The following is a 27,771-nucleotide window of genomic DNA, read 5'->3' as shown; positions in this document are numbered from 1 at the left end:
ATGCACATGTTATAAAATATTGAAGAGTGTGCCCTTCAGCTCCAATAGCATATTGACACTAGAATGCAAGATGGTATTAGCTTCTGGAAAAGGAAACAAAATAGAGTCTGACTTGCCAGCCATGCATGCTAGAAGAGAGTAGGCTCTACCCTTTAACAGCTCAGCTTGTCCAAACTTACTGTTTTCCTGCACCCTGGCCACGAAGCCTGTGAGAGGTATCTGTGGAGTCAACTGAGGCATAGGGGGAGGGGGTGGAGCAATAGAAACTGGTAGCAACACACACACCATATCGGGAAAGTCAAATGGACAAAGGAAAAAAAAAAAGGGAACAAACAAAAGCAGCCGTCAGTAACGAGGACCACAAAACAAAGTATGTAAAGAACAACAAGAACACACACACACAAGAACCTTCTTCAAGCTTGTGTTTCCAACAAGGCTGAATTTGTGGTTAGCCAATGGAGGATCAAAAGCAAAGCATGCCCGTGTTCAGCCAGGGAACAGCTGAGTGCAGGCTGCGTGGCTGGAAGCTCCCAGGGTGCACGTGAAGGTTCCTGCTCTGTCACACATTTTGTGTGCTCACCTGGGGAGCACAGAAAATTGAGCTTTTGTCTTGCTGCTAAATAAGGATTACTCAATTTAGCAGCTCTCTTTTCAAAGTGAGCTACTAGAAGTAGAGGTGATGTTTTGCAGGATTCTGGACTCCCTCTAAAATCAAAGTGGAGCACTGTATCAAGTGCAGCAAAGCAGCACTGACACAGAGCAAATACAACTTTTGCAAGGGGCACAATGTTTTAGCATCAATACTTCACAGTCACACAGAGAGCACCTCCCACCACTGTGCTCTGCTGGGACAGGGGCAGTCAGCTACCTTACTCAGTTTTGTTTTTCTCAAAAAAAGGGACCTTGTTGCTTGCTGGCAGAAAAAAAATAGATGGGTCTAGAGTGGAGACTTTATGAAGTCTTCTGTGGTGAGAGGGCACCCAGCAACCTAAAAGGCTGGCAAAGGCTTCAACAGCTCAGAGTGGCTACAGGAGCATGCAGAGCTCCCCAGGAAGCCCTTGCAAGCTCACCTTCTGTGAAGTGTGTGCCTGTCTGGTGAGTAATGAGACCTGTGACCACACCTGTGCTCAGAGACACTGGGCCAACAGCCCCAATGCTCAACTGCTCCCTGCACAGGTAGGGAATGGGAGCAGTAGGGCAAGCCACTCAAACTATCAGCTCTGGCAGGACATCTCCCCCTTAAGTGCAAGGAATGAAAAGCATAAAACAAAACTCCACCCAGAAACTCAACAAAACATCAACTCATTTGTTTATACAGTGTCCCTTCTCAGTGGAATTTCTCTTGCACTGGAGCAGAGAAATTCCTGTGAAGGTGGGAATTCAGCATGGTAATAAATCCAGTTGGAACCAAATTTGAAAGAGGTTCTGTTCTTCCAAGTAAGCAACAGTTTTAAATAAAGCTTTAACTAAGATTAATGTCTGATGAATTAAAATGAAGCATTTAGTTCATTACAAAACCAATAATCAAATAAACTGTATGGGATAAATGATGATAAAAACAGGAGAACAAACAGTGTTTCACAAAATTGAAGTAAACATCTAAGAAAAACCAGAGCATTTGTTAGCACGAAAAGTAAAATCTTAAGGAAACATGGGACCTGGGTTTAATGTCAAGACAGTAGCACTAAAAAAATAATCACCAGTTACAGAAACAGAGGAAAACAGTTTCAAGTAGCAAAACACACCCATCAAAATACTGTTTAAAAAATGCTGACCATCAGTATTTTGAAAACACCAGAGAGGCTAGATTAAGAAACAGCACCTGCATTTGAGCAAAAAATTGCTTTGGACAAATGTAAACATTCAGAAAAAGTGGTGTGCACAGCATTTAAGACAACTGAACTATTCCCAGAAGTAAAATCCTGTTTATTTAATGAAACTCAACTGTTCAGGCAGGAGGGAGTTTCTGTTGTTATGGTGAATTAATTTGGAGGGATGAGAATGTGGAGGAAAATGAAATGCTAGTATGGGTGAGCAGGAGTAGGAGGAAAATCAGGTTTGGAAAAAGAGAAAAGATAGATACTGTGTCTGCATATAAAAATACTTTCTGACAAATGTAATACTTCTAGACTACTCAGAAAACCCTTCACTTTGGTGTCCCAAGTATTTTAAAAGCATTCTTTTCTTAAGAGTAAGTACACAACAGCAAACACTGGTCTAAAGAGATCTTGAACACAAACATCAACATTTCGTTTCAGAAGAAATATTCCTCTGAAGTTTAAAGACTTGGCATTCTGAACACTACCAAGAAAAAAACATTATACAACTACCACTCCTCGATGTGTACTTGCTCAAAATTTATGGAAATGGCAAGGAAGAAGTTTCCTGATAGAGCTTCCTACCAGCAGCCAAGATCCTTATTTTGCAGATCTTTCTGCAGTGAACCTTGTTTGCCCTTCTGGGGCAGGAAGGCAGGAGGCTGCTGACTAAAACCTGCTCACTTGCCCATGGCATCCATCCCTTTCCTCATCTCCTGCAGATGCTCCTACTAGTGTGAAAGCAGAGAAGTTGTCTGCTAAAAGAGAGAGACTGAGCTCCTTAACAGTCAAGCTTAAAGAAAAGAACAAAGGAGAAACTTGGAATCAGGAAAGGATTTAAGAAAGACACAGAGACAGGGAGGAACTGTGTGACAGGAACATGAACATTGTGCTCAGTATTCTTTTGCCACCATCCAAATAGTGGGGGAGTGTACTCCAATCACGTTAGGTCTCCCACAAAAAAACTGACCCTTGGTTTAGTTTATGTTCTCCAAGCACACCTGAAATGCCAAGTATAATGTGCTTATAATTAGACAGGCAATCCTAATAATTTCTTGTCATGAGTAACAGCAAACAAGTCAGGGGGGAAAACAGTATAATTGCATATAGTGCAATCACTGTGCAATTTCAATACGGTTTTTCTTGTTTGTTTTTCCTTCTATTTCAGGAAAGAAAGTAGCAATCTCATTGATGCTTTTCATAAATGAATTAAAATGCCATGCATGCTTTTACAATCATTTTGCTCAAAACAGTTTGTGATTTCAGAGCTCAGCAGCTTACTTGAATTTTGAGAATAAAGAGGCCCGCCATTAACATGAGGTTGAGCAGAGAATGGGGCAGTCACAGAAGGATTCCGTCTGTATCCACCAGAAGATGCTGAAGAAGTGGTAGAGTTGTGTCGTGAGATTTGCCTGGTCATTGTGCCATACTGGGAACCAGGAGCTGAACCAGGAGCAGCTGAAAAGCATTAGCCAGAGGAACCAAGGAAAAGACTTAAGCAGAGCATAACTTGGGATAGAATGCAGAAAACAGAAAAAGTCCAGAACATGGAAAATACTTGATTACAGTTCTCCAATAATTTAAGATCAGTAACAGGCAATTAACAGAAAAAACAAACATCCCCATTACAATCAATAATGAGAAAAAACACACAGAACATAAACCAACACTCATATAAAGGGCATTGAGAAATGCTGAGAGTACTTTGAGAGACTGGATTGAACTGGAAAACTGAATCCAACTCTTAAGTGTATCTCAATTATACTACATGCAATAATACCCTTTATTAAAAAGCACACAGAAAAAAATTCCACATTCTGCTCAAAACAAATTATTTCAATTGCAAAGCTGAACGTGCCTCCAATCTAATATAAAACGACACTCTAACAAAACAGTGAAACAAATGTTATGAGCTTCAGACATTTGGCACATTTATCAATCATATTTGCTGGTTGTGCTTTTATATTGATGGAATTTGTACTAACAAATCAGAATCACCAATTCCAGCTGACAAAGATGTCATTCGTTCTTCATGATAAACACCCATATTTACCTTCCACCTACTGGCTGCACAAACTTCAAGGTTAACAAAACAGTTTAAGTTCTTTCAGATTAACCTCTGACAGAAGGAAAATCACACCTTGCAAACTAATGAAGCTCACATATTCTGGTTGCACGAATTAACACAATTCTCAAATGCAAAAACTAGTTTGCAATAAAGTGGTTTGTGCTTTTATATGCATATAATTATATAAGACACAAACAGCAAGCAGACAGAAGTTTGCAGTCCTGTGATGCTATCCAAAGTAATTTTCACTTAACATTTCAGTAAGGGAGAGTGCAAAGGGTTACGTGGGTCAAAGCCTCCAAAGCTAGTTTCATAACTCAATCAATTATTGTCATCAGCCTGTGACAGGAAAGGGTGGGGTATTTTTTCCTGTCTATTTTGAAAAGTACTACTTTTAGATCCCACCCTAACTGCTGTATGTAGTGCTTGAAGCAATTTCTCAAGAACTGCTAGTTCATATCCTCAAGTCTTCCAGTTTGACACCTGCCTGCAGCATTATGGAATCAAGGCCAAGCTACTGTGACAGACACTTGTGCTTTCCAGTCACTTTGTGCCCACAGAATAGAACACATACATCACCCTACACATAAACTACCATTTCTGAACTAGAGTGCAACTGCTGTGACTTAGTTTCTGCTGCAGGAGTTACACAATATTCAATATTCAAGCAGATTCTGAGATCTTATAGATCAAATTAATTGGATCTTAGCTTAATTGGGAGCAGATTTCAGACAACTAGCAGCCTTTTTTCCATACCTAGTGCATTTAGCTTCAGAGGCTTTAACCACAGGAAATTAGTGGAGATTAGATTTGTTGAAAAAAAAAAAACCCAAAAAATCCCAGAACTGATTTTTGTAATAAAATCACGTAGTCCCACTACAGAAGAAAAAACACCCTCACTGAGTTCATTAGGAAGAGGTGATTATTGATTATGCAGCATGTCTGCAATCACTTCAGCATTGTCAAGTCTCACCTATCAGACTGCCCATCGGGAGAGGTGGAGGCAGTGGTGGTGCTGGCGGGGCTCCAGGAGGAACAGAAATGTGTGCTAATAAAATAGTTTATATTCCTAATTAGGCCATATTATTAAAAAGTTTAAAAAAAAAAAAGTACAGGCACTTGATAGGCTTCCCAAACAAATATAAAAATTCAACTTCTGTTAACTAATACAAATTCAGACCCTGATCCTATCCAGGGCTCTGTACATGCCAATCTTTATTCTCATTGACTTTTACGGGATGCCAGACGATAGTAAGATTTCATGCCTATTTATACCACTGCAGGACCAGAAAAGGTCCTGGAAATGGAAAGCCTACATGTATATAAGGAAGTGAAGACTTGTCATCCAAGAAACAGAGAAATCTCTGCAACAGCAAAATTACATTACACCAAAACTCCACTATTTTCTTTTGTCTTACGGGCTTGCAAAACACAAAGTAAGTGACTGGGCTGGTTTGTTACTAAGATAATAATAGTAAAGAAGGACCCTACTCAACCTCACCATTCATCCTTCTTAAACATAAGGGAGCGTACCTCCAACACAGAGATCCCTCATGGTTCTTTCCCCACAGATGGCAAAGTTAGCAGAGTATTTCAGAAGCCAGTATTTCCCATTAAACATGTACATAGTTGCTGCTGCTCTCAGGGCATCCAGAAATGCCAAATTGTAGACACATTCAAAATTACAGTTAAGCTTTTAAAGGATACATTTGCCTTTTACTCCTCTTGTACACCCTTGATTGCCTTGTAAAAACATGGACCAGCAAAGCTATTTTACTCATCCATTATTCAGTAACGGACTGAACTAACTACTCTTGGTAAAGAATTAAAACTTTAGAGATCGCTCAGCACTCCTAAGTGATTTCCTGAGTAGGACTGTACTTCAGGACAGTTTGTAGCCCATCATGTTCAGTGACAGTCCCTGTGCAAACACAAGGAAGCAGCAGGCAGCCTGCAGCCACAGCAGGAAGGAGTCCCACATACCTGGCCCGATGGTTGGCGGCGACGGGGTAGGCACGGCAATGGGAATGCCAATACTGCTGCTGCCACTGTTCTCCCGGCTGCCACTTCCTCCACTGCTGCCACTGTGAGGAAGGATAGAATGTAAGAAAATAGTGCAGAAGGTAGTCTCACACCTGAGGAGTTGCAGCTGCACTAATGACCAAAGATAGGAACAGCCCTGCCTTTAATAGGCCAGAGCTGTGTCCAATAAGAAGACAAGTGCTACAAAAGAGTGGGTTAGCTGGATGAGGAGAGAGTTGGAGTTTGTTGGCTGTGCTGTGAAGGAGGAGTTAGTGTTGTGAGGAGCTGCCCATGAGAAATCACCCAGCAGGTATGGAAGATTTACAATAAGGCAACAACACCACTGCACAAGAAAAACACAAGTATGAGCATCTCCTACAAAAGCATGTCAACAGTCACACTTCTTGTGTGAGCTCTTCCAGCCTAACTAACTCAATTACAGACTGTTGAAAAACTCCCTATTAAATGTCTCTGTCTTCACCTACAATTGCATACAGATAATAAAGTCTGGATGCATTACATTCCTAATAAATGGAATTAGCTAAGCTGATAAACATCACTATGAATAAAATGTGCAATTAAATGCTTCAAGAAATTAAAAGGTAATCAACCATGCAAGTTCTAGGCAATGGAGTAACAACTGCAGGAGTAGTTCAGGGGCCTTGCAATAATTGAAAGTAGTATGCTGGGGCTGGAAGACTTCATGGCTAAACTCTAATTATTTAAGATTAATTATGCTGTCAGCTGAAGGAACATTTCCTCTACTCAGAGCAGAAGTTTAGATTCTACGTTTTCATCTGAGAATGGATATGATAAACCACCTGGGGAGGGGTATGGGGCATGTTGTGCTTAATTTTCTGCGTATCTAACGCTCCCCACTACCCATGCTTATGTGTAAGTTTGTTTCTAAGACAGTCTGAAAGCTAACAGTACAGCCAGCTCAAAATTTGTCTAATGTTATGTGATATGCAAATCAGAGGCCAGCAATGCAAAACATAGTAAACTATTGGATAACATTTCTAGACATGTCTTTGGAGGCTGTAACATTTATTTTCTTAGAAGGAAATGAAAAAGAATCAAAATTCAGGCTGAATCTATCCTTATTTGTATCTAAGAGCACTCCTCAGTTTAACTCTTGAATTTATATGCATTAAATGGATAATGTAAAGGTAACTAAGCACATAAGATGTTTTGAAGCCAAAACTTCATTTTAGTTCATCCATATTAATTAAGAGTACTCAGTGAAGTACTAGTTTATTTACCACTCCTGCATAGCTATAAATCAGTCAAGAGTCAAGTGCAAACCATTCATTCAAATATATCTCTTTAGAAAATAACATTACAAAAAAGAAAATCGGTGATCTGAAATGGAAGCCAAGATAATTCCTTCAAAATTAGTGTTCTGTCTGCTGAAGACCTTGATCTTGTCACCATGGTTGCAGCTGAATTTCTAACTGCAGCCTACATAAAGAAGATCTTGTGAGATGGGAGTGAGGAGCATTCACAGTAGCCAGCTAAACAGACTAACGAGATCCTCATGCAGCGACATTTAGAAATTATTTATGTCCGACAGTATTTCATATCACCAACTGTGTCTAAAATACTCTCTCAGTCCCTGTTAGTGACCTACCATGTTTAAGTGCCTACTGGGAGTTTTTAAGATAAGAAAAATATTAAGAAAGAAGCTCTCTAAAATACAAGGTAACCTTTTAACTAAATTGAATTCTTTGATCTGTTTTTTCCCCTGCAGTTTGAAGCCTGTGATAAAAATCAAATTGAAAAAAAATGAACTCACTCAAGAGACTCAGAGAAACATTTAGCCTTGCAATCCAAGAAGAAAATAACAAGTTTTAAAAAGCTACACTCAGAATATTGAATATGAAGGCACTTCTTCATGTTAGGAAGTCAGCAATGCAGTAAAGCTTTGCTGATGCAGTGGTAGAATAACTCACCTTTTTGCCTTTCAACAAAAAGCCAAGAGGCATAAAGCTTCAAGGCTTTTCTGTGACTTAGTAAGCATTGCCTTGCTAGGCAGGAGAGAGTTACTGTGGCAAACAGCCTACCTGTGTGTTCGTGGTCTCTGGTTCAAGGAAGCTGTCCTGCCTGGACTGTGCTGACTGCCCAGCCTGGCAGGGCTGGTCATGTAATCATTCGGGACTGTTGGCGGTTTGACTGGCTCCAGGGTTTTGTAAGGAGTATTTCGTCTGGTCGAGGAAAAAAGATTTGAAGACAGAAAGATAAAGAAACAGAAGATTAAAAGGATAAATAAGAGAAGTTGTAAATCCATTTGCTTTCTAAATTTTTTGTTAAAGATCATGGCAGTGACCCTCACTGCAACATAGTAAAATTCCAACGGGCAGGGTAGACAGGTCACACTCAACAGCCCAAAGTACTCTTACACAGATCCATAGAAGTTGGCCTACAGCATACAGACTGGTCAAAAAAGCCAAAACTAAACTATCCACCTGAAATACATTATTTGAGCAACCTAACACACAATAGCTACATCTGCATAACACTCTGGGTAAACTGTCAGGACATGACAAATTTCCGCTGTACTAATCTCTTCTTCCCTCCCCCCTTTCCCTTGCCATCAGAATCCTTTCCAAAAGTATTCTTGGCTAAAGGTATTCATCTCATTAAGACATGAGCAAGGCTGAATCAAGATTCACAGAACAAGTGACATTTCAATCACCAGGACTTCTCCTAGGAGCACTGCTTCACACAGTAATCAAGCAACCTCATCTCACATAAGCAGATCTGAAAGTGCCTCATAGATGAGCTTCATTGTCTCCATTTTGTGGCCCAAGAAAGCAAAGCCCAGAGAACTCCAACTGAGCAGGCTGCATCAAGTCAGAAATATAACAGATTTTTCAAGATGTATTTACCAGACCCATTACTGCCATAAAAACAGCGCATTTATTGCACTGAATCACAGAGCTCTTCAGTTCTCAGCAGTAACTGACAGGTCCATTGCAAAACACAGAATTTGGCAATGCACCAGAGCTAAGCAAAACCAAAAATACTGAACTGCTGGCTTTTAATAATTTGTTCAATTACTGGGTATAACAGAGTTGCTAAGTTATACAGCTTCCTGGTATTTTAAGAAACTTACTGACTTTCTCTCTACAGTATGAAAAGCAACAGTACTAAACTTACTTTTTCAAGGTTATTTCAGTTGGAAGCACAGTAACAGTCTTCCCTGCTTATCATTTTTATTTGGTAGTCTTTAGATCTCTACTGCTTACAACCAGAATACAAAATTTCTTCTTTTTTTGACAACTGATCTCTTTTGGCAGATCTATAGGTGGTGACACCCTGCATATTAAAATCATCTAGAGTTCTTCATATAGACAAGTTAATTTACAAATACCACAGTATCTGGAAACAGTTACAGTATTTCCACTTTTTTCTTTAAGAGGTTTTAATAATAAATTGTTATAGATGGAAGACAACTGTTACAGATCGAAGACTGTTCAGAGCTCCCCACCTCACTGTCCTCCAATGTTTCAGGGTCATGCTGGGAGCCCTTGCCACCAGGGAGAGCTTCAGGGAGCCCAGAGCCTTGCTTTGCTCCAGGACCCTCAAGGAATGACTTCAACTACTCCCACTACATCCAGTTCCAGCAATTCACTTATTCTTCCATGGTACTTCAAACGAGAGCACCCAATGATTTCCACAATCTCTCTCTGGTCCTGTGGAGAGACCCCTGCTTACTTCATCCCCTTTTGCTTTTCACTTTTTCATATTTCCATGCAGGACTCCCTTTAGATAGTCCTGCCCTGGAGGGACAAGCTGCACAACAGGCAGCAACTACTTAAAGACCGATGTTGCACACTAAGCTCATTCTGGTTTTACATACTTATCTCTGTTTTCTGGATCAAAGGGAGCAGAGTAGCATCCTTGCGGTTTCTAGCGATTTTTTTCTGCATAAATTAGGGTAAGTCATGCCTGTGATATTTCATGCCTTGGCAGAACACGGCTGCTCAAGACAAGAACTGTACTTCCTGAACAAGAAGGGCAGATAGAAATCTCTCTTACAAACCCACATTATTCCTCCCCCTCAGCCAACTGCTGCCACTTGTCAAGCTCATCTGGAAATGACATTCAGCTGATTAATCCTTATCAGGCATCAGCCAAGGCAACCAAACAGCTCGGGCTTGTTCAGGGGGGAGTATTGAGAGAGGCAGCTCACCAGTACATCAACGCTCCTGTTTCACTAGAAAGCATCCAAGAGGACATGAAAGTGCTACCCAGGTTCCCAGAACTGATAAACAACTCTCTCAGCTGGGATAAGAGACACTATTGTAATACTGATTTCATGCCCTTGAGCAATGGGAATTTTCAGAAAACGTGCTGAGGAAACCTCTAGGTTAATTTCTCTGTGGAGTATACAAAAAATGCTACCACCAAAGCATCAAACAGGGATTAAAAATCACTCAGTCCTCAACAAGGAGTTGCTGCTTCTAATTTTCCTGGACCATTGCTCCTGATCTCCACCCCGCTCCATCTCAGTACTCTTCATTTTTCCAGCTTCCTGCCTCTCTGAGACAACATACCTGAAGCCACTACAACCATGCCAGCCACCTTTACAGTGCCTCAGTCCCCCACAGTATAAGGAGAAGGCTGAGTGTGACAAACAAGTAGAAGGTCATTTAGGATGCCTTTTGGAAGATGTTGCACAGTTGGACAAAACCATATGGCACGTGCACTGAGTTTCTCAAGTATTAAAGTTTTGGTCTCCAGGAACAACTACTTGCTGGCACACCAAGATAAGCAGATTTCACTCCCCACAGGTCCACAGCAGCAAAACAGATGCAGGGAACTCTGCTCACAGTGGGACTTGGGAATAGCAAGTATATTTAAGTATAAAAATGAAAATGCACAAGCCAGCAAGAATCGATGTTGCCACTGTGTTCACAATGCCATAAATTTTGCTTAGATAATGCAACAACTACAGCCCAAGCAGCCACTTCATAGCTCTTCTAATATTAAGAAATGAGTAGACAAGAACTTTATGAGTAAAGTCCTTCCCCCACTGAAGCTAAAACTTTAAGATTTGTTTCTGTCAATAAGGATTTCTTCCCAAAATTCAGGAATAACAATTGCCTCCTCATTTATCCATATTCATATTAAATCCTTCCCTATGAAAAAAATTCTTGCAGTCATCCTGAAAACAGAGCCAATGCAGCTGAAGGAGTTCATACAGAAAGGGATACTGTGATTTTTTTTTTTTTTTTTTTGCTAAAGGCAACCAGAATTTCCATCTATCCATGAATTTAAGAAACACCAACACTGGCACAATTAAAAATTTCTATTACACAGGAGGGACCAGCTAGTCCATTCTTACCCCAGAGTTCCCCGGCCTGACATGGGAGGACTTGGTGGTTTTTGTGTAGGCGGATTTGTTCTTGACAAGGTGCCAGTTCTTGCAGGCTGGTTATTTCCATGCTGAAATAAGGGAAAACATGATTTTATTTTTATAACAGTGCAGCTCTATTACTGACAGCTTTTTTTTTTTCAAGTGTAAGAATATGAAGTGAGAATTCCCAGACAGCTGTCAAACAACAAGTTTTCAGCTACACACGAGACAGACACCAGTAAATACAAAGAGTCTAAACACAAGCTTAATGTTATTTTCACTATTAATTAACAACAGACATCAGAAAGGTAGGCAATTGACAAGTTCATGCACAAATGTCTTCTATCATTTTTTTCCTTAAAGGGAAGCCACATTTGTATTCATTGTCATTCGGATGTTAATAATTTAAATCAAACTTTACCACTGACTGTAAAATACAGCCAGCATGCCCCAGAATTTCTCAATCTGCCCCTGCTATATGACTAGCAGAGTCATTCAGGTTGTCTGGGAAGTCTCCTGCAAAAAATGTAAGTGAAGGGAATCAAGGCATCTACTGAATTCAGAGCAAAGCACTAAATGTGTTAGAGAAATTAATGTATCTATGTATAAATGCAGATGTCAATGTATCACAGATATATTGACACGCTAAATGCTGTAAATGAAAAAAAAAGTATAGCATGTTTAATCTAGATATCCTATGGAAAGCAGAAGAGAGTGTAAGAGAGCGCTAGTTTTCAGTTTTAATGGCTCTGCAGCCTCTACTATCAGTCACATGAGGCACTGTGGGTCAAAGGAGAAATAACACTTCTTACCTTGGCTTTTAGCCACTTAACGTTGGCAAAAAAGGGGGGGAAAAAGGTAGAAATTAATGGCAGATCCATCACAACTGATATGACAGGTTAAACTAAAGATAATTACATTTTAAAGAAATCATTTGTGCCTACTGATAATTAGCTCATCCCAGTACACTAAGACAGATTCTGCTATGTCAGTTATTGAAAATTCAGTGTCTGACAAAGTGACCACAGGAAAAGCACTCGTGTCAAAATTAAGTTTAGCTAAGCTTTGCCAGATATGTCTGCCAGGTTCCTCATGGGCAGTAAAGGGTTGAAAAGCCCTCAGCTGACCATTCAAGCCCAAAACCACATCAGTGCTATTTCAATGGCAATATGCACTTAAGAATTCGTTCACAAAACCACAGTTTCAGCAATATGCAAAGAATTGACAGGCCTGTTGCTTTTACACTTAACCTCCATATGTTTTCAAGAAATCCTAGCTGCTGCATTGAATGGTAAATAAAGAAAAGGGAATTTTTAAACAGGATGAGCAGCAGTGCCTTTCACCTCTGGTTTATTGATTGAAATCTGATTCAAGCCAGCACAACACTGGCTGCTCAAAACTGTTTTGGCAGGGATATAATGATTGTTTTTCTGAAATTTTAGCTCCTAGAATCAAGTCATTATATGACTCCACTGTATCATTTTAACAGCCTTTGTGACTGCAGAGGAAAAAAATATCAAAACTTGGCCTTGTGAGGAAAATGTAAGATTTTAAATAACCTCAAGCCATGTTCTCTCATTTTTGGGGGGAGCAAGGGGGTCAGGGGAGCATGGGTCAGGGGGATAGGCATTCATATTTTTGAAAGGGTTAATTTCACCAGTTTAAAAAAAATAAGGTAAATACAAATACCCAAACCAAAATGATCCCAATGCTTTTTTTGAGGCTGTTTGGAATTAAACTGTTACTTCCAGAACAAGCCTTCTCAGGCAGAACATTTCAAACTGTGAGTTTGCATCTTCTCCTCCTCCTCCAGGAAACACAGACTAGTGTAAAGGCATCCATTAACTCAGTAAAAAAAAGTAATTAAAACATGTAACAGAGAAAACATGCATTTGAGACTTCTGACAGGGTCTGCAAAACCAATGTAAAACAGCTAGCTTACAGCTGAAAAAGTTTGGTTTACCAATCAAATGAGGTTGAAGGCCACTGCCCTTACATTATTCATATTACAAGAATAGAAACATAAATCCTGTTCCAAAATTCAGAGTAAAAAGTTTAGCTCTGGTAAGTAAATTTGAAGGTCAACCCATTTACTCCCAGCCTGGGCAAAAGTTCATCAGCAGAGTTCACAGGCATTTAAACCACCTCTGTCCCCACATACTCATTTCATGGATAAACATGCAGATTCAGTTCCCAAGATGCCAGAGTACTCTCCCAAGTAGTGTATTTTTAAAACAGGCCTTTAGTAATGAAATTTGCTTTCTCTTCTCACAGGAATATATGACCCTTCCCCTTACTTCACCAGCTGCCAACAGCAATGGCATAATACAAGGAATTTGTTAAAGGAGGCCAAAAAAAGGAAACTCTTGGTTCTGTCCTTCCCCAGCAGACATAGCTCGAAATCTTTTGGAAGGCTTAAAAGGAAGGGTGGCATGGTTTCTTATCCAGCCACTACTACTAAATTTGCCTGCCTCAAAAAAAAGCAAAAAGCTTCCTTCCTTTCCTTCCCATGTGCAGTGTCACTCAGCATTTATGGTGAGTACCTTCCATCCCCCTCCTAATCCCTGTTGTATTCTGTCTCCACTGCAGTGACACTATGAATATCAACATGTAGCAATGATTCCCTTAATCTTCCTCTAATTTCAAACCTTTCTACTGCTAAGTACACCAAACATTTATCTGAAGTCCAACAGCTCTTGACCTTTATTCCTCTCTCTAGGACTACAGCAGGTGAGTTTCATCTCTTTTGCTACCAGTTAAACACTATACAGACAGAAATACACATGATTGTTCAGAAGAATTAGAAACTGTTGTCATACTGCTTTCTATATGTAGAAAGGTCTGTAGATGTCCTCTCTGTTGTTGACAGAGTCATACAGGCAGGAAAATAGAAGGCCAGAACACAAAAGGAACTGGGATTCACAAGGGAAAGCAACTCCTGATCCAAAAGACTTAAGTAAGGGGGGGAAGCAAATGAACCAAAGCAATATGAACCATATGGCTATTTAATCATGGTTAACAAGCTAATTAATTAGGAGGATACTTTTTTTTTTTTTTACTTATCGGCTGAGCTTATTAGGTCAACATTGCTGCATTTCTTGGTCTGAAAACCAAATGTGATGCTTTCCAAGCAATTAAAAAACCTGCCTGGAATTGAGAACAGTTTATGCAGCAGGGTCTAGACTCAGTGTGATTTGAAGAAGGTGAAAAAAGGCAGCAGAAAACCTACAAGAGTGGCAGGTAGGTGCTTAATGTATATGCAAGCATCTCTCTACAAATGCCTCTAGGGCAGCCAGCCTGTTGGGAGGACATGACCACCACCAAGTGCCTGATCAGTACCGGGAAGGTCAGAGCCAGGAAGGAGGGACATGCAGGGCATGAGGAGGAGAAGTGGTAACATGCACACAGTTCACAGCTTGAAGAGGGAAGAGACTGTTCTGAGAGGGTATAAAATAAGAGACAGGAGGTGTAAAATGGAAAAAGCTTAGTCAAATGAAGAGCATTACTGAGAACTCCAGCAGAAGCTGAGAGGAGCATGATTCCCTTCTCCTCCTGCTACTTGTATTACTGCACACACAGGAGACAGTTCTCAACCCAGTACCAGCATCCTGGGTGACACACATCAGAATAAAAACAGTTTGTAGGCTTGCTGGGGATGTTTGTGATGCTGAGGGTGAGAACTAGCAGACCAGGATGTTCCCAGAAAGGAAACAGGATAGGCAGCAGTATTGGTTGGGGTTTCTTGCAATGATACAGCAGATGATGTTTTAAGGAAGCAAGCAGAAAAATCTTGCCTTTCCAGGGAAAACCCAACAAGCATGTGGCTGTCCTGGATAGAGCTTTAAGGGCTGTCACAAAACTAGGAGAAAGAAACCACAACCTCAGGTTTGAGAAATAAGAGTCAATGCTGCTCATTTCCAAAATGTTACAGCTAGGGCAGTGACACATCCATAGGGTTTGGACAGCATGGGAGAGCAGGCTGGCCTAGGACTGAGAGCCAGCAATGGGCTGGAAAGGAGCAAAGCAATTAAAGCAACAGGCAGAACAGGTGTTTGCAACAGCCATGCAAGGCATTTATCAAAGCCAAAATTGAGGCTGCTCCTGTAACTCATGCCAGGAATTCAAAGCACCTGGACTTCAGAACTTCAGCTGTGGGTTTGCAAGGGCAAGTAATGACTGCTAGTACCAAGAGACTTATTTGCTTAAGGCAACTCTTTTGGCAGCTCCAGCATACTCAGTTCTGGTGGTCTGAAGAGTACAAAAACACCTGCTGCCAAAGGCAGTACTGCAGATTGCTACACCTGAGGTCAAAGGGACAAGACCAAGATTGGCATGAAAAGGGTGTGAGGAGATCAAAAGTAGCCACTGGTAGTCAGAGGATGTCAAGACATCAAGGGACTCCACTGGCTGGCCTCAGAAGGCAGCAATTTAATGGTTTTTAATAGTTTTCATGCCAAGTAACAAGTCATGGGGGAACATTAGTCATGATTCAGGGAACTATAAATCTATCATTTGAGCTATAAACTGTGCTTGGAAAACTAGGTGTAGGGATGATAGCAAGTAACTCACTTATGTGAGCAAATTTATCTGTAAGGACACAAAAGACCACCTGCACACAGAAGCAAAATCCTTATCATGCTGATATTCAGCAAGTTTCTCCTGCACATTTCAGCTATGAACTCTCCAATTTCAGAGTGCAAAAACTTCAAATCTCTATGCAGGTTGTACTTCCCCTGCTGTATTCAGTCATTATTTCTCTGACTCCTGAATTTAAAGAGCCAATTTCACTCTGTATCCTGCCATATCTAGGATGACTGAAAGAGGTCATTAAAGACCACCCAATATAAATGCTCTTCAATGGAAACAAGGCTTTAAAGTGTACCAGTCTGATCTCCATTAATAGTAAGTATCTGGCAAACTTGAAACTTTTATCCATGGGGTCTGTAGAAGCAATATTCAGCCTAAGACAGGTTATCTTTGACCAATAATCACAGCTGTCAACCACAACAGAAAAAAACCCCACTTGGTCACTCTTGACTCTTTAGTCAACTTCCCTTTTACTTAAAAAGGTACTTCCTTTATGAGTCATGGGAGAATGGCCCTACAAAAAGGTAGCTGCCAAAAGACCTTTAGAAATGCTATTGTGTGTGTGCAGCAAGGCAATTTTGCACAAGACTGCCTCTTCTCTCATTGGTGAGGCAGTTCTGAAATATGACATGATGACACAGAGCAAAAAAAACCAGAAGCTGGAAAGGTGCTTGTATGTGAAGGTAGGGATTGCCTGAGGAAATGATAAAGTACCAAGCCTAGAACATGATTTCCTTACAGAAATCAAGATACAGAATTTGGTAGAATATGCAATCAAAGATGTTCAGCTGGCAGATTGTATATGGGTGTCAGACTCAGGGTAAAACACTTCTGCCACACTAGTTTTGTGCAGTTTTTAAAGAAATTATGCCTGTGTCAATTTTCTTATCAGAATGTCTATATTTCCTTATAGTCTATAGTAAAGCAGACTATTTTCAGGAAAGGCAGGTTTTAAATTAGTATTTCTTTAAAAATTGAACATATGTAGGTAACTCTCTCTTCAGGGAAATTTAACTTCTCCTGCTAATATTTGCAACCTAGTCATCAGTCTTTGTTAACAGCAACCAGATGTATTTTGTCAGTATTGCTTCTCTCCTTTCTTTTTTTTTTCTTTTTTTTCCTTTTTTTTTTTGTTTAACTTTCCAATTAAAAAGAATTAGCATACAAAAACCTGTTGTGGATGATAGACAAACATAACATTGTCCTCTCAGCACTCACGAGTCTTGTTCAGAGAAAGATACCTAGATTCCTGCTTTTAAATCGTTCAAGATTTTTCAGTTGAGTTGGTGACATTGAATCTAACTACAATAAAGTAAGACTAGCATAAAAAAATTAGAAAATAAAGAGTTTCTTTTGCAAGCTGAAAGGCTTGAAACCTACATTATGTCAGATGACACTGGGCACACTTCTGACTTGCCAGTAGCAAGTGCCCTATGGAAAGCACACAGTGTTAACACTCACAACAGAGTCATTAGAGTTGGCAACAGGAAGTTCCTTTTCCCCCAGAGAAGCATTCTTTACCCTACAGCAATATTTACTGTTTGGCCTGACCCAGAGGGATGATGTGACATTAATGAAATTGGCAACATGACATCCTTTGAAGCGTGAATGTCTGACAGAGGCTGGGAAGGGGACAAAGGCAGCAGCAGCTCCAGCTCAGAATCTCTATCTCACTTGGGTTTTATTGGAGTGAATTATTTAAAATTTAATATTCCAGCAGCTACACATAAAAAGTCTTATCCTAAAGGGTAAGTAAGCTTGATTAGGTAGCCTTTCACCCTCCCGTCAGCATCTCATCTGCATTTTCATTTTGCACTGACACAGATATAAGCATGGACTGCAGACAAGTAGGACATGCTGAGAAGGGTAAGACAAGACTCCCTTCTCCAAGCTTAGTGTTTGTCAAGTTCTGACCCAATCCCTACTTTAAGGGAGTCCTTCCAACTTCCATTTGCTTGAGAAAGATTTCTGAATTATTAACTCCTGTTTAAGTTTCTGGGCACAAAAGCTTCTTACAGCTTTCACGTGCCAAATGAAAATTTCTTAATGGTGACAAAATTACAATTTTTTTCCTTAAAAATAAAACTGAAAAGGGATCAATCTTCATATACAATTGAAGTTTGGTCTTGAAGAACTATTAGTTCCATAAAATAAACTTGATCCAATTACAGCTATTGGGCATTTCAACTAGGCATGCACTCAACATTTTATCTGCCTTTAACCATAAGGCATCATCACTTCAATTTCCTACTTAGCTGCCATTTTACAAATTGCTGCAATTCCACCTGCCTTCTATTCAAAAAGAAGATTATTATAAATTCAAAGGCCAATTTGAATTTGGTTTTTAAGTGGAAATTTAAGGTTTTTAAGGCAGCTCCCAAAGCTTCCTCCTTCTCCCCGCTCTTAAACTAAGGATTTTCTGTATGAGTAATTGTGTTTGACCTATTTATTTGCTGGCACAGTATTTTTTTCTTTCCTTTCACAAAAGAAAAAAAAAAAGGAGAAGAGGAGGAAGGAAATGTTAAAGTAGCCTCTGCCTAATAATTTTGAACCAAGCTCTACACAGGAAGGTAGATAACAACACTTACTCTTGTTTACAAAGAATTACTTTAGCTGCATTCCCCTATGCCTGAGGGCGACAGCTGAGCAACCATTTAACAGACCAGCAAAAATGCCTCCCTGTGTGTTTCTTGGAGCCATCAACATATATTTGTATTGCAAAGGAAAGCCTTCTTGCTAGCAAACCAACTTAAAAAGCCCTCGTGATTTGGACTGATGCCAGCCTCAGCTTCATAGGGATGTATATTAAAAAAAAAAAGCAACTTTTGGAGACATTGTCTGTATTGGTCCCTGCAAAGGGAAGGGGCAGGGAGTGCAACAGCTGGGGCACTTTGGGGCTGCCATGGAGGTTTCAGACTGAAGGAGAAAGCACCTGTGATCCTAGGATGCTCCACAAAAGCTTTTCAACCCAGATCCTGCTGGAGGAGGAACAGCACTGCCTTCCAAGGAAGTGTCTCCCATCAGTGAGGAAACTGCTATGGAGAGCAGCTGCTTACCCACCACTGCCACCTCCACCCTCACCTGCCCCCACAGAAATTGCTGCCGGCATGGGAGACACAGGGGGGGCCATGCAGAGCCCTTCTCCATGCCCCAAGCACATGCATCTGCTTTTGCATCCTTTCTACACAGCCACGACAAGCAGAGACAAACAAAGAAAATGAAGTGTGAATATACACACGAGGTGGTTTTGCATTTGCTCAGATGGAAGACATATGGTGAAGACAGCACTTACCCTGAGGATTACACACCACCCTAATTTCATTATTTAACTCTGTGAGACATTATTCTTATCTACACTTTCCATATGAAACAATTCAGGATCACCCTATAAAATATACTGCATATTTAAACAACATTTTTCCTAGGATCAATATTTAAATACATAAAAGCAGAAACAGGGTATAATCCAGTTGAATCCAATATCCTTGATTTCTCCTCCTTGTATTTTTCCTTTAAGTTTCTTTATCAAATCCTACACCAGAACAGAGTCCCACTAATAGCAATAAATTGTCATCTACAGATTTCAAAGTGTTGTACAATTTTTATTTAATACCTAAATGCCAATATGTGAGTTGTGCTGTATCTTATTGACAGTTGGTGCAACAGAAAACATTCAAGGACCTGCAAGTTAGTCAAACTGACAACTGTTCTAAGCAGACCTCAAACTTCTTTTTCTCTAGAAAAACATGCTTTCTAAGGCCTTATTGAACACTTTGCTGTCCAACTTGGGGTAAAATCTTTGCTCAAGAAAATAAGAATTAACAGAGACTGAAGCATCTTTTAAGACCACACTCTGGACAAGACAAGTTTGTAATTCAGTTTATTGTATGTTCTCCCCTAACTGTAGATTCAAGAGGCAACTCAGATTCTCAGCATCATCTTTCTTTGTGCTGACTTCCAACAGGACTTGATCCAGCTTCTGAAGTCGTTTTGGTTTGATTTTCTGGTAACATCACTGCCTACATCTAGGTGACTAAGTAAGCCACTTCCGTCAGAACCTTGATGCGTGTCACACTCTTGGAACTCAAGTAATAGGACAGCTAAAACATTTAATTGTGTCATTAACTCAGCACACTCTTTTCAATAGTGTCTCTAACAATGGCAGCCACCTTGAACTACATACCTGACGTCTGGCTGGCAGTTTATTTCATTTGTGGATCAAGTCTACATAGAAAATACCAACTGTTTCATGCCTTTGACAGGTGTAAAACAGACTTAGGCAAGTCACTCAAAGAAACAATATCAAGATAAAATTTGCAGCTGTCTTGTAATTGAGTTGGCCATTTGGTTATTACTAGAGGCTTTTTTACCTCTGAAAAGACCAAGCTTTCAGTATAGAATAAACAACTAATCTTCAAAAAAACCCTTTACCAAAACCATTCCATAAGAACTACCTAGAAATGAGTAAACAGCAGCCACTAAAAAAAGAGGGTCACATGAATAAGGGCAGTAGTACTCCCAAAAGCAAATACTGATATTGGAAGATGCAACAGCTAACCCTTAATAACCTCAGCCTTCATGGATCAACCTGTTTTGAGTCTGCATAACACAAGTAGTTCAGCAAAGCATCAGTTTCAGAGACTAACAGTAATTATTTGACTTTTAAAGTCTTCTACAGCACTTGATCCCTGGAGCACTTAAATGCAGAAACCAATGACCTGACATTGAATTTCTGTACTCTCTATTCCTAGAACATTCTCCTCAAATGCAGGCTGTACTGAAAAATCATCAGTTTCTCTGACTCAAGTGTTTCTATTTTATAGCAATTCAGAACACGTCTGTCTGTGTCAGGCTTCTACACAAGACTTATCTATCAAGACTGGCTTAATTTATTACTGAAAAATAATCCTGGGTTACAGGTTTAATACAGGTTCACCTATAAACAAAAAAAAAATCAGGTAGTCTAAAGTCACTACATTAATTCATAGTCTACAGCTGTCATGATATAGAACTGCTTTGTAACTTGTGTTGGAATTAGACTCCTGTGGACATTTGGAGGGCTACTATGAAGCAGGAGGTTCCCTGGTCTCTGCTGTGCCAAGTCATTCCAAAGATCCGTTCAGCAAGCTCAGCAATTCAAAGGACACATGATGGGCTGATACAGCTGCACAACTCACTGACCAGAGCACATCAAGGGATGTGCTATCCTTTAGAGGATACACAGGTTTTGAATTAATGCCATCCAAGAGAAGACACTTGCAAACTGAATAGACCTTGAACACCTGATCTAGAGGGATACAAAAGTATTTTTTACAAAAAGATGACCAGGGAGCAAATGGTGTTATATTAATTCACTCCAACTATAACCATTTCAAGAGAGGTAGCCATTATTTTACTAAGGTTTTTATTTAGAGAAAAGGAAAGTTAGGCTGTCCAATGGAAGTAAGACATCAAATGCCACCGAGATTTAAAAGCAAACTAGCTGCCCCTTTTTCTTCTGTTCACCTACCAAAAAACCCCAACCCCAACAGCCAACTTCCCCATAAGAGATGACTTCCTTTATTTCTTTAGTTATTGAGAAAAACTGAGTGGCAGTGATAACTTAAGGCAGAGGAGGAAGTAGTGATAATTTTAAAAGTCAGTCATGGTTTTTTGACAAGTCATTAGCCTAAGATCATGAGCCATTATTTCCTGACACTGTGACTGTCACTTACAGTCACAAGTGTAAGGAAAACATTGCTCAAAAAACCCTCACTGTAAAACAATCCATTATGTTACTGAAATGTTTGTATGTGGGAGCATATCACACCCATAATCCTTCCTACCATAAAGGAGCTACACATTTTAGTACCAGTAACATTCTGCCCCGACCCTGTCTCCTGGTCTGTGTTATTTTGGGTCCTCAAGTGTCCAGGAGTTCTTACCTTCACGCCATGGCCAACATCATCCAGCACCGTGTAGTCTATAGGTTTTCGAATATACCTTACAGGACGTTCCATGTTCGCTGGTGCTATAATTTTGTGAGTTCTTGATGTGTTCTTATTGGTCGTCAAAATGCCTATCTCTCTGCGAGCCACCTTTTCTTTATGGATGTCCACAGTCTAGATTAAAAACAAGAAAGTATGGGTTTCTTTAGGCATTTGCTGTTTTCTTTACAGAGCTAGCTACATGTTTAGGTTTCACTGTTAGACAAAGAGTCTGAATGTTAATGCTGCTGGAAGAATGCCAGTTTATTGATGAAATGAGTTTAATCTACACAAACCTTGTAAGAAAATTACACCTTAATGAAATAACCAATATTAATAATAAAATTACAATTATATGTTATTCCTTTGACACCCTAAAGATACTATGCAGATACAGTCCTCACAGATTAACCCTCAGTGTCCTTATGACTGACACTGGTAATAAATTACTCCAACTCCACAGCTGGGAAACCAGGACAGACAAGCTAAGCAATTTGCTCAGAGCCCCGGAGGGGACTCAGCTTGGGAAGTCTGTGTGGTAATTTCTTTCAGCAAAGCCATCAGTGCATATCAGAGTGAGAGTCTGCATAGGTAGGGACCAATTTCAGCACTGGGGCTAGTTTCAGTCATACCGCTCATAGCAGCTTTACTGAAAGAATAAAACAAAGCTTTAAAGATGCAAGTAAAGGAATATAAAATACGCTGCATTTTATTCAGAAAAAAAAAAGGAGATAAAGATCAGTCCAGTAGTCTGTGAAAAATCAAACTAAGCTTCACATAAAAGACACATTCTTCTACATGGAATATAATCACAGCTTAAACCCTAGCTGAAGAACAAGTGCAAATCAAGCACTGGATGTCACAGAAATCCCATTTCTAGGAAGCCTATTTTGAGATTCAGGGATTGAATGTACTGGTTTAAGTACCTACTAGAACCTCAGGATCTCATTGAAGGAGATGGTATCTGACAACAAAATGCCCCTTTGAGCAAAACCTCTCAAGCCACCACTTTATCCACTGAGGAAAATCAATCTTAGTCTATAAGCATAAATTCTTCCTAGAAAGGCTATTACAGAAAAAAAAGGTGAAGGTTCAGAAAGAAAGAAAAATTCTCGTCATCCTAACTCCTACATCATTTTGATAGATATCTAGAAATGGTTTAATCTAAAATGAATATTGTGATGGGCAAGGTTTTGTTTAGTGAAGCAAAGTCAAAGATGAAGGACAAAATTAGCTGATATTTCTGCTCCTATATGAGGCAAGATAAAAAAAGCAAGATTAGTATTCAGGAAATTAACATTTCTAGGAAAGCCAGCATTCAGCAGTCACTGTGAAATGTCTCCAGCTGAACTGTTTTTTTCATTAACTGGTGCACATGCTCAAATAATCTTAAATTCTCCTGACTACACAAAGACATAAAAAATAAAAGACCCTCCCTTAACAGTTCTGATAGGCAGCATTACAGATTACAAGCAGGAATCAGGTAGAGAAGCACCTAAGAACAGTGATACCAATCAATCTTGTTTTCACAGCTGCAAGCTAAATAACAGAGTACTTGTAACACTGCAAAAAGGTTCTTTTACTTTGAAAGCACACAGAATCTTAATAGAAATAAGAGTTGTAATTTTCCAGAGCAATGCAAGACATTAAGTGTGTATGTCTGCATTAGCTTATATGGAATAAATTAATTAAATATCCCAGTAAAACTTTGGAACAAGCTTTATTGTTCTAAATGCTCACACTCTGAAAAATGCCTAAGTCAGGAATTTTAAAAATGCCTTTTCAAATAAGACAGTCCAATACATCAAGTATTTACCTACATCAGCATCAGGTACCACCCCCTGCACCCACGTTTTCTCCGGCAGTCAATTTCACAGATGACAGAATGAAGACTAAAGAATGAGATTAGTCTAATTTTTTCAAATGCAGCTGTTATTTGTTCTTTTCCTTTCAGAGACTGAAACATACATATTAGTTCTGCCTCTTCGGTGTTTTCTTGATCTTGCTGAAAAATTATGAGAGCTGTGCTACATGTTCATCTCTCTTCCAGTTTATCTGCACAACCTGAACCTTTCTGTTCAATGATAACTGCAGGTCTCAAACTATCTTACAAAACTCTTAAATAATAAGCAAGTCTCCATATTTTGTAATATATGAGCACTGCATGTGAGAGAAAAAGCATCAATTTTAAAGTCCCCTGAATTACACAGCAATTTAGGAGGCTGAGAACATCAATTTAAAAAACATACAACACTGTTTGAAAGTAGGGTTCTTGAAAATACAGCTAGGTCCCTAGAAATAAATCCATGCTTCTACTTAATCCTCACAAACCAAACCTGTTGTTACTAAGAAACTCATTTTTCGTTCAGTGGATGGACAAAAATGCATCTTTATGCTAAGAGTTCTCTTAGCACTGACAGCAAAAGAAAAAAAGACAAAACAAGGCCCTTCAGAGTACAAAAAAAACCATCTTCTTCTAGCAGGTAGTCCATGAAACTGACTTTTCCTCCCTTCAATGAACAATGAAAGTTCTGTAAGTTACTGGAACAGAGGATGAGAAATTCCAGGAACAGATGCTGTACCATACATGCTTTGGAAACTGACTCAAGTAATATTGCAACAAATTGCTGTTAATGAAAATACCTCTTAGAATAGGAAAATACTACATATATTAATTTTATCAGAAAGCTTATCCAAAATTAAGTATGGAACAGTGATTTGTAAGGTCTTGGCATGAATTTCAGTGAGCAAAAGAAGAGTATCTGTACCACAGAGCAGGGCCAGCAACAGGACACATATGTAAATCCTGAACGGCATTCAGATGTGCCTGTGCAAGAGACTAATTTGCTGTTCAAAGCAAACAAGACTTTAACTCCTACCACATCTGGTGCACTGGAAAAGCAAGGCAGGATTTTATCCTTATGCAAAGCAAAGGCTCACAGCATATGCTTTGCCCAGAGCAATAGGCTGCCTGTCAGAGCTACTAGACAGCATCTTACCTCTTCAAGAAATTGCTGGGCTTTTTTTAGATCTGCATATTATTAAGTCTTATGTGAACATTATGCAAAAAGCACACAACAATTGGTCATTCTTCTATTTTCATTTCTATCTGATTGATATTCATGTGGAAGTTTATTGTTTAGTCATATGTGATATTTTTCACTTTCAAAAGAGGAACAACTCAACACACAAGCAATTTTTAGTAGGACAGCAAAGCTTTCCAGTCAGTCAACAGTTAAATTTCCAGGTACCAGGTAAGCCTACCAGGTAACAGCCAAAACAGACCATTCCCAAAGCTCTGGTCACACTTGACATCTGCAGCTATGAGTGTTTGTTCTGATATGGTAACAAGCCAGCTGAACAGTAGTTGGTTTGTGATTTCATGCACAAAATCTACTTTTAGATATCAAAGATGGAGAGGAGCAAAGTATGGCTAACTGGCATGGGTTAGCACAGGCTAACAGGCACTTGCAAGCAGTCAGACCAGCTTCAGGTATCTCTGACCTATGCTGAAACAAATACATAGCATAAAATTTGGGGAAAAGGGCAGGGATTTTCACTCCTAGACAACATAATCCAGTGAGACAAAGCCCAGTTTTGTATTGATTTGGAGAAGAGAGAAAAGACAGTCTTTCCAGAAGCACAATGTGTTTCCTTTGGGAAGCAAATTTAAATGAACTCATGAAACAAACCCCTTTGCCATTTCGACTGAGTGCCAGGGACTACACCAGCTAATCCAGAAGCTTGGTTGAAGGAACTGTTAATTATTAGCTGACTCCACTATTTGTCTTCTTTAAATCATATAAAATGAAAAAAAACAACAGACAGTTGAACAACAGGATGTGGAGTTAAAATTTAACTGTTTGCTTCCTTAGAAGTAGCCTCAAGGCCAAGTAAAGCACAGCAATGATACAGCAAAAAGTTGTTCTTTTATTATCCTGTGCTGCAGACACCACTCTACTCATGTGTTAGGGCATGCCAGCCCAGAACAATTTACAATAAATAGAGACTGAAGCTCTATTAGCTGTGGCCAAGGTAATATAAGGGTATCTAGACATTTTAATAAAGCTCACACAAAAAGGGGGTATTAAAATAAAAAAAGGAAAAAGAAAAACAATTAAAATCCTTTTACTCTTGAACCACTGAAACTCAACTTTAGGAGTTTAAGGAAGAGCAAAAAGTCACTTCAAGGACTTTCCCTAGGTCTTAAAAATCTAACATTCAAACACAAAAGACCAAAAAAAAATCTTTAGGTTACTTTTAATGACAGCCTTTCAGGCCATTTCATGCAATACTTTTAAGAACTTTCACATCATACAAACAAATACCCTGTGCCACATAGAGCTGCAAGCCAGTAACTTCAATTTTTCCTTAAACTCACTCAGAGAAGAAGGAATGTAGGATCACAATCCACAGACTTCCTTAAGATGCCAATTTTTCTAAAGCAAGGAGACAAGGAAGACTAAGCAAATGTTATTGGCAACAGCTTTCTGTAATTCTGACATTGTTTCTCTATGTTGCTTTTTCAGTTTGTGGTTAAATATAGGGTTGGGTCTCTTACTAACACTTTATTTCAGGCAAGTAGAGCCCTGATTACAGGGCATCAGTGCTATACATACCTAAATGTCAGCAGAATAGATTACAATTACTTTATACAAACAAAACCCAGACATATCAGCCATGCAAGCAGCATGACCTGCTACCACTTGGCACCCCCATCTTCCTACTGCACTGGCTGTAATCACATGTCCTGAGGCTCAGCAAACTGTTCTGCACAAACTTGGTGCTGTACTGCCCCAAAGGAATCTGCTCCACATCTCAAGTCCTGTGTGCATTTTGGTGCAGCTCAATGCAAGAAGGACAGACTAATATCAGAGTGTGTCCACAGAAGGGTGACCATGATGGTGAAAGGTCTCAAGGGAAAGCCATACAAGTGGCTGAGGTCACTTTGCTTCTTCAGCCTTGAGAAGTGAAGGCTGAGGGGTGCCCTCATCACAGCTGACAACTTCCTCAGGGAGGGCAGTGCCTCAAGGGAAGGTGCTGATCTGCTCTGCTGAGCAGCAATAGGATATAAGGAAATGGAATGAAGCCATGTCAGGGGAATTTCAGACTGGACATTAGGAAAATATTTTTCACTGAGAGGGTGGTTTGTCACTGGAACAGGCTTCCCAGGGAAGTGGTCAGGGTCTCAAGCCTGTCAGAGTTCACGGAAGCACCTAGATGACACTAAGTCATATGGATGAGCTTTAGGAAATTGGACTCAATGATCCTTATTGGTCCCTTCTAACTTTACATGATTGTATGCTAAACACTGCATCACTGAATTCCAAGTTAATGGAGAGAACAGAATTTCATCCATTCTCTACCTGAACAGCAAGATTCTCTTAACCAAAGGGAATTGCTGCCACTACAAGATAAAAGAATTGCATAAGGAAAAAGAACCTCAAAGACCTCTAGTCAAAGACAAGCCAACTGGAACACTAGATTTGACATATCACATCACAGCAATCTATCAAATACAGTATCTTCTTTCAGCAGAAACTGTGCCTGATGTGACATAAAATACTGGGCAAAGGCACAGGTGTCAGACTGAACTTTGTCAACAGAACTGTGCAATGCATGGGACAGTGAGTGGTGCAGAGAAAGTTTTGTATCCTTCCTCAACCTCTGGTACAACTGTCTGATTCCAAGCTTACCTCTTTATATTTCAATATGAAGGTAGCATCCATTCTACTGTCCACAAAAAATTAGTCACAGCTTCAGATTTGATTGCTCATACATAGCAGTAAAATATATGTAGTTTAAAACTTTATAACACAAACAAATGTTTTCTACAAGTTCACACACCCAGACTATAAAGTGTACTAACCAAAGGAAACAACTTAAGAAACAAACGCTAAGGTGCTTTCAGCATCCCTTAATAAATAAAACTACCTAAACCCCCACTCT

The 27,771-nt window shown here is 39.6% G+C and overlaps 1 protein-coding gene across 5 annotated transcripts in view; it reads right to left on the bottom strand.

Moving 5' to 3' along the window:
* The window catches only part of ABI1 (abl interactor 1), a 77,282-nt gene that overhangs the window by 6,417 nt on the left and 43,094 nt on the right, over positions 1 to 27,771 (bottom strand). Inside the window, exons 3-10 of one of the 5 annotated variants that reach the window (XM_036405479.2) lie at positions 21,781 to 21,957; positions 12,082 to 12,096; positions 11,258 to 11,358; positions 7,971 to 8,111; positions 5,869 to 5,969; positions 4,859 to 4,933; positions 3,099 to 3,275; positions 180 to 266 (exon numbers count right to left, since the gene is read on the bottom strand). In XM_036405479.2, the coding sequence (XP_036261372.1) occupies positions 180 to 266; positions 3,099 to 3,275; positions 4,859 to 4,933; positions 5,869 to 5,969; positions 7,971 to 8,111; positions 11,258 to 11,358; positions 12,082 to 12,096; positions 21,781 to 21,957 (874 nt within the window). The remainder of the gene's footprint in view (positions 1 to 179; positions 267 to 3,098; positions 3,276 to 4,858; positions 4,934 to 5,868; positions 5,970 to 7,970; positions 8,112 to 11,257; positions 11,359 to 12,081; positions 12,097 to 21,780; positions 21,958 to 27,771) is intronic. The other 4 variants (XM_036405478.2, XM_036405472.2, XM_036405463.2 and 1 more) reach the window with 4 other exon arrangements.

The sequence above is a fragment of the Molothrus ater genome, chromosome 1 (assembly GCF_012460135.2).
Source record: "Molothrus ater isolate BHLD 08-10-18 breed brown headed cowbird chromosome 1, BPBGC_Mater_1.1, whole genome shotgun sequence".
Taxonomy (NCBI): domain Eukaryota; kingdom Metazoa; phylum Chordata; class Aves; order Passeriformes; family Icteridae; genus Molothrus; species Molothrus ater.
This window is presented reverse-complemented; position numbering and strand designations above follow the sequence as displayed.